Source organism: Jaculus jaculus, chromosome 2 (assembly GCF_020740685.1).
Source record: "Jaculus jaculus isolate mJacJac1 chromosome 2, mJacJac1.mat.Y.cur, whole genome shotgun sequence".
Lineage (NCBI taxonomy): Eukaryota > Metazoa > Chordata > Mammalia > Rodentia > Dipodidae > Jaculus > Jaculus jaculus.
The window spans coordinates 151,217,119-151,224,762 of NC_059103.1; the positions used below are offsets into that span (position 1 = coordinate 151,217,119).

General features: G+C 35.3%; 1 protein-coding gene across 1 annotated transcript in view; it reads left to right on the top strand.

Annotated features, from left to right (window-relative positions):
* The window catches only part of Zbtb10 (zinc finger and BTB domain containing 10), a 40,574-nt gene extending 33,778 nt beyond the window's left edge, over positions 1-6,796 (top strand). The window contains exons 4-6 of the mRNA XM_004656891.3: positions 283-459; positions 915-1,087; positions 2,125-6,796. Coding sequence (XP_004656948.3) covers positions 283-459; positions 915-1,087; positions 2,125-2,406 — 632 coding nt within the window. The 3' untranslated portion in view covers positions 2,407-6,796. The remainder of the gene's footprint in view (positions 1-282; positions 460-914; positions 1,088-2,124) is intronic.
* Positions 6,797-7,644: the final 848 nt, after the last annotated feature.

Genomic DNA, 7,644 nt, shown 5'->3' on the forward strand with positions numbered 1-7,644 from the left:
AATTATATACAGATTTAAGTTGGAATGAAATCCAGGAGGACCTATGTCCTCCCTATGTTTTAGACCATTTTCTCTGATAATGAAGCAGGCCAGCCTTACTTACTAGCTCACATTTCTGAAAGTCCAGGTGTTTCATTTCTTTTCAGTGTGGTATTTGAGGCTGGTGCCTTGTGCATAAGTTTTAATTTAGATTAATTTAAGATGTTCCATCATTGCTTATAGAATGTAAAGAGAATTTATTACCACCATTATTACTTCAGAGTCACTTCTCCATTGTATTAGGGGCTTCACATGATTTCAAGTATGGTTTGATACCGGGTCCTTCAAGTGATTTCAAGTATGGATTGATACCAAGTACTTCAAATGACTTCAAGTATGGATTGATACCAGGTGCTTCAAATGATTTCAAGTATGGATTATTGCCAGAATCATGGCCAAAACAAGAAACATGGGAGAATGGCAAGTATTAGTCAACTAAACACAGAATTTTCTCCGTGAATGTGTGTAGTCCCATGCCCACATTACTCTTATGCCTTATTTCCTTGAGATAGAATCTCTTAACTAAACTTAACAGTTGACACTATGTTAAGGGGTTAGATTTGCTGTCTTGTGAGCCACAGATTTCTTCTGTCTCTGCCTCAGGGCTAGAGTTCCAAGACTGTGAGGCCATACTTTTTCATGGAGCTGAGAGTTGAACTGGAGTCCCTCATGCTGTGGACTAAGTAGTCTTACTTATGGAACCATGTCCCTTCCCTAACCCCAAATACAGAATTGTTAAATTTTAATCAATAAAAGCTTCTATATTTTGAGCTTTAAGAAAATAAGTAGTAGCCCTGTAACAATTTGAATGTTATTATAAAGCTGTTTACCCAGTAATACATAATAAATAACTTTAATTTTCTTAATTTTTTAAGGTGAGTCATCTCTAATCATGAACAAGTTAAAATGCCCTCATTGTAGCTATGTAGCCAAATACAGACGAACACTAAAAAGACACTTGCTTATTCATACGGGAGTAAGATCATTTAGCTGTGATATTTGTGGAAAGTTGTTTACCCGAAGAGAACATGTAAAAAGACATTCCCTGGTAAGTGACTTTTAAATCCAACTGATCATTAAGATAAACTGTATTAATGATGATGTTTAAAGCATTGTTTATGTAGTGAGTCTGTATTACAGCAGTATTCCCATGTTCACATCAAGCACAAAGAACTTTTTTGATATAATACAGAGATTTAAAATAACTTTAAACTGAAATTTCTTCAGTCTGATTTTCAGCTTTTCTTTTTAGTGTTTTCGAGAAGATAGGGTCTCACACACAGTCCAGGATAACTTGGAATTCACTATGTAGTCTCTGGGTGGCCTCTAACTCTTGGCAATCCTCCTACCTCTGCCTCCTGAGTGCTGGGATTAAAGGTGTGTACTGGTGAATCCATCCCAGGCTCTCAGGCTTTGCAAGCAAGCATCTTTAAACACCACTGAGCCAGCTCTCCAGCTTACAGCGTTTGTTTTTTTTTAAATAGGCATGATGGCACACGCCTTTATTTTTTTGTTGTTTATTTATTTAAGAGCAACACACAGAGAGAGAAAGAGGGAGAGGAGAGTGGGCATGCCAGGGCTTCTAGCCATTGCAAATGAACTGCAGATGTGAGCGCCCCCTTGTGCATCTGGCCTACATGGGTCTTGGGGAATCGAGCCTTGAACCAGGGTCCTTAGGCTTCACAGGCAAGTGCTTAACTGCTAAGCCATCTCTCCAGTCCAGTTTAAAGCATTTTTAAGAGTTGATTGCGAGCCGGGCGTGGTGGCGCACGCCTTTAATCCCAGCACTCAGGAGGCAGAGGTAGGAGGATTGCTGTGAGTTTGAGGCCACCCTGAGACTACATAGTGAATTCCAGGTCAGCCTGGGCTAGAGTGAGACCCTACCTCAAAAAAAAAAAAAAGAGTTGATTGCAAATTGAAGGAAAGAGAATTATAAACTTGGTTTAGACAAAGAATGATAAGCAAACAGATACTGGAACTTACACTGAAAAATATTGCTATATTACTTCTTATTGTGTGGTTTGAATGGCTCACATGCATTCCATTTCTATACCAACTTCATTGGATTTTTCTCACTTCAATTAGGTGCATAAAAAGGATAAAAAATACAAATGTATGGTGTGTAAGAAGATCTTCATGTTAGCAGCCAGTGTTGGAATAAGACACGGATCTCGGCGCTATGGGGTTTGTGTAGACTGTGCAGATAAGTCACAGCCAGGAGGACAAGAAGGTGCCGATCAGGGACAGGACACGGAATTCCCCCGGGATGAAGAATATGAGGAAAATGAAGTGGGTGAGCCTGATGAAGAGTTGGGTGATGATGGAGAAGATCAACCAGGAGATGTTTGTATGTCCCTGGATGATTAACTGACCTACTGGACTCCTAGGATGCTGCATTTGGACATACTATGAATCGACAATTTGGATTGTTGAACTTGAAGGCTTGCAAAATATGGTACATGCTGGATGGTAGTTACGTTGCTGTGAAAACTGTAGGGTTAAAGCCTTATAGCAAAAAAAAAATAAATTTTTTTTTTATATTTGCACAGGACTGTACAGCAAACCACCATGTGGTTGGATTACATGTAGTCCCCACATTCAGTTATCAGAGTAAAATATTTTTTATTTATAGGATATACAGTTAACTATTTGGGTTCTATGAAAATATACTTGTCCTTTATAGAGCTGACATTCATGTGCCACTTTCACATGAATGAAGAAAATCCATCTATGGAAATACAGTGACAGTTGACCCAATCACTCTGTCCATCAAACCACTCAGGCTAGTTTGTACTAGTAGAGTTTTGTTTCTATTTTTATTTTTATTAATTTTATTTTTTTTAATACAGATTTTCAGTGAGGGGCTTTTTTAACCCCATTGGTTCTATTTTCTTGTATTTTTTTCATTTGCTTCATAACTTAAACCAAGTCTCTTCTAGTCTTAGATTATTATTTCTCAATTTTGTGCTTCTAAGCATGTTTATAAGAACTGGAGAGGTAATTTATTGGAGTGAACTGACTTCCCCTGTCCTCCCTTTCCTTTTTTGACATGAATTTTACTTCACAAATGATGAATGATGTTGCAAAGTTGACAAATACCACTAAACTGATTATGATTTAGAAGTAACTTATCTCCTGCTGCTTTAATCTGATAAATGGTTATATATGATGTTTTTCTGACCTGGTTTTTGGTTTTTTGGGTATCTGTTACTTTGGCACTATTGTTTGCCTATTATTTTTGCCAGTGTACTATACCTCAGCCTTATTTGAAAAGGAAATCTGATTGAAGAAAAGTCATAGAAACATAAGTAAAATTAATTTGTTTTCTAATTTATCCTCCATGTCCAGTTTGGTTAGCTTATTATGCAATATAAGTGAAATATCAGGTTTTTACTCCTGTGCCCTTTGTACCATTAAAATTGACACAAAATGTACATTCTCCTCTGTTTCATATTTATGGGGCTATTGTATGATTAAATTATGGTTGGTAATTTATTTTTCCATTCCTTAAGGTCCCTACAACTTGATACATTCTTTCTATTCACCATGACTCAACAATTTGCATAATCTTACAAATAAAGTGTTGAGAGGCTTTATTATTAGCTAAGTTCTTCAGGGTGCAAAGGGTGATATTCTGTTGAAATTGTTAAGATTTTATTTAGCGTGGAGACAGACGAATGAGCCGATTGTGGAACTCTTGGCAACCTTTTTACATGTCAATATGGATGGCATTTATCTATCAGGAGCATATTGTATATTATATACGATTGAAAGACATCATATTTTCAGCTTTCTTTTAAATAAATACTGAATATATTTTCCTATTTTATATCAGGTAACTAAATTATGCTAGTTGTGTGGAAGAAATTACAGAAACTTTGACAGATATAATCGTTTTGGTGCTCCATCTGATCAAAGTTGAAAAGTTGATTTTTTTTAAATAGGAGATATGCTTTATCATTGTCTCTGATCTCAGTAGAATAATGGTTTAATGTGCAACAATGATGTTTCTGCTTTGATAAAGATGAAATATTACGGTTACATGATTAGATGCATCTATTGTCATCTAAACTTGTGGTAGTTTCTACTTAACTATCAGCCTGGCAGATGAATAGTTTTGGTTTAATTTTTGTTTAAAACTGAAGAGTGCATCTTATTCTCAGTGTTTGAAACAAATGAGGAAACGTAATTCTATTGAAGTCCAAAGTAGAAATATTTGGGCAAAAATACTATGAAAGAAAAGTATTTTAAAAGTAAAATGTTCTGCTTTGTCAATATGTAAGTATAGTATAAAGATTTCTTTTGTCCCATTTATCCCCTTCCTTTAACCATAGTTTACAATTGGTAGATCTGTCTATATATAAATATATATTAAAGAGCAAATATATATATATATATATATATATATATCTAAAAATCACTTAAATTTGCTTTATTAGACAATAGTTCACTTATTGCATAGAAACTGGACTTGGCTTTACATTCTAATGTACTTTTACTTTTCTTCAAGATATGAAGTTATCGTAAAACAGAATTTTCATTTATTACTTTTAAATCATTTATGTATATCTGTTAAGTTATGACCAAAATTTTTTGTTAGATTCGTATAGTAAATTGAAATACACATTTGGTACACTACAGGATTTTTGTGCTTTTGTTTTTGCTTTACTTGGAAGCAAGTTTGCTGTAGATGGCTTATTTCTGTTAATTTAAAATATCCTATAATTGTCCATCGCCTTTCATGTTGTGACAGATTTGGCTATATTTTTAGTCATCTGAAATATACTTTAAAGAGTTTGTTTTTAGGCAATCCAAAGGAAAAATGTTTATACTCTTGAATATATATTAGCCTCAGCCTATATAAAAATTTCTTTGAAGTAAACGTTTTACCAGATACAGAATTGACAGATTTTTTTCTACTTGCTGACTGCCTAATTTATTTTGTTTCATGGTCTTGAGGGACTGCCTTTTTCCCTCTAGATCTTTAATTTTAGTGCTAAGGTATACTACTGGACATTTCTATTTTTTAAAGTATATTCCTTTTTCTGAACTCCAGGAAGTTGGATAGATGTCTAAGAATTTCTGATTGGCCTCAGTAACGTCATGGAATGAATACTCATAATTTTGTCTATATGTCTGGCAGGATTATGTGTTGTATATTTGGTGAAGCTTTCTTTTGTAATTTATATTAAATGAAAAATATTTTAGAATTTTTTATTTTAATGATGGGAAAAACAAAGTTTCATATATGAATGGTGGTAACTATCCCTCTCATCAATCAAGATGTCATGCGTTGCGTCTTTGGGTTCTTTAAGACAGTTACTTCATTATGGTTCCTCTTCTATCGTGGCTCTTGGGCCTCATTGCTTTCTTATTTACTAGTAATTTTCTAAATTTTAGCACCCTGTCAGTTGAAAGTTTAGGAGGGGAAACATTGGAAAAGGAAACTGGACATGAACCAGTGGCTTTGAAAATTTGAGCAAAAACAAGTTGAATTAAGTCTAAGCCATCCTTCTGGAGACAAGTGAATGGGATTAATTTCGTTGCAGTTTGTAGAACACTGGTATATACTAGGTACATAGTACATGTTAATTGTTTAACAATAGATGCGCCAAATGGGAAAGAAGAAATGAAAAAATGGCATAAGAAAACAGGAAATCAAAGGATTACAACTTGAAAGTGGCTAAAGCTGACTGAAGTGTTTTAAGGGGAAAGTGATGAAAAAATTGAACAAATTCATTTTTACAATTCCACAAGCTCCCACTTTTGCCTGCCCACACTACCCATTATGTTGTGTGCACTCTTACTTGCAGTCCCATAAGGTAGGTGCTATTCTTTCCATTTTATAGATAAGGAAATGCTCAGAGAAATTCAGAAACTTGCCTACTCACCACACCTTTGCTACAGCAGGGTTTGATCAGGCCTGATTCTGAAGCCCCGCTCTTTCTAGGAGGCTTTCTTGGTGCCTCTTAAATAACATTTTTTGTAAATTTATATTTTCCCTGTAAAACAGCTGTATTAGGAATTTTGTGAGCATACTTTTCTCCCCTCCCTTAGTGGATACCCTTTCTATTTTCGTCTAACAAAGTGGTTGTTTTTGTCACTTTGACTTAAATAAGACACACCTCAGTGTAGCAGTTGCTGTTAGTGGGCTGTGGTATTTTCACTCTTCAAAAGAATGTTTTTTTAATCTGAAGAACTAGACACAAGCCCCTGTTTTTGTGCCCTTCAGTCACCCGGATCCTTAAACTTAATGATGGTACCTAACCTACATACGTAGAACTAACAGGTGTTTACTTAGTCACTTTAGGAATTAAAGTTGTTTTTTGGTTTTGTTTTGTTTTCCTTCCTGCTGTCTCCCTGCTTTCAAGTGAAGCTGAACAGTGCAAGGATGTTTAAAATGTATTAGGGATAAGCACACTTTAAAAGATGTTTTCTAGCCCTGAATTTTATGATATTGGGTACTTAAAATTTGGAGTGCACTAGCTATTGAGATGGTTGAGGCCATTATGAAATGGGAGAATCAGCATTTTAAACACTGTAAACATAAAAATACACTTTCTTCTGCCTGCTGTTTGTAAAAGCTCTCTGGGAAGATCTTTTACGGAGACCAATTTTTTTAATGTAATTTACCTACCTAATATAAGTGTCCTAAGACATGTATGTAAACCTCCAAAACTGTTTTGTCTGTGTATTTAGAAAATACACAAGAATCTTTATCAAACCTAAAAATATAAACTTGTGAGCACTAAAACTGCTTCTGGCTTTGTGAATTTTATTGATACTTAATTCAGTTTATTTGCAGGTGTGCTAATTTAGATGCATTGGGGTCAAAAACTCCTCTGTAAACTTTGCCTTCTGTACAATTCAGTTACCATTGTACTTGAGGTTTACAAGTATGGATTGTGGAATATAAGGGTTTCGTATGTCTTTTATATTGAAATAGAAAAATGACTCAGACTACCTCCCAGTCCTCCTTACAGGGCTGCTTTAAGTAATAGTGGTTTATATTCACTAGAGCTCCCACCTTTATTGAGGATCACCATGCTGAAAATTCCCTGTAACTTAGATTTGTCAATCATTTTGGGGAGGTGGGTTTGAAAAGCAAAGGTGGAAACACTATGTCCCATATATACTGTATGTTGGACAACTTGTTGCAAGTAAATACACAAGATTACAAATTTGGAAGTCTTGGAAACTTTATTAATATAGAAATAATTAGTTTTTAGCTAGGTCGCCTCTCATCTTTGCTCCCTCCTAGGGCTCATTTTGTAGCCCAGGTTGGCCTCAAACGCAAGATCATCTTACGTCAGCCTCTGGACACTAGGATTACTGATACGTGCCAAGTTTCATTTTCTTTCTTTCTTTCTTTCTTTCTTTCTTTCTTTTTTTCTTCCTTCCTTCCTTCCTTCCTTCCTTCCTTCTTCTTTCTTTCTTTTTTTTTTTTTTTTTTTTGAGGTAGGGTCTCAACTAGCCCAAGCTGACCTGAAACTTACTTATGTAGTCTCAGAGAGGCTTCAAACTCACTGCGATCTTCTTACCTCTGCCTCCTGAGTGCTGGGATTAAAGGCGTGCACCACCCTGCCCGGCTACACTTTTTTTTTT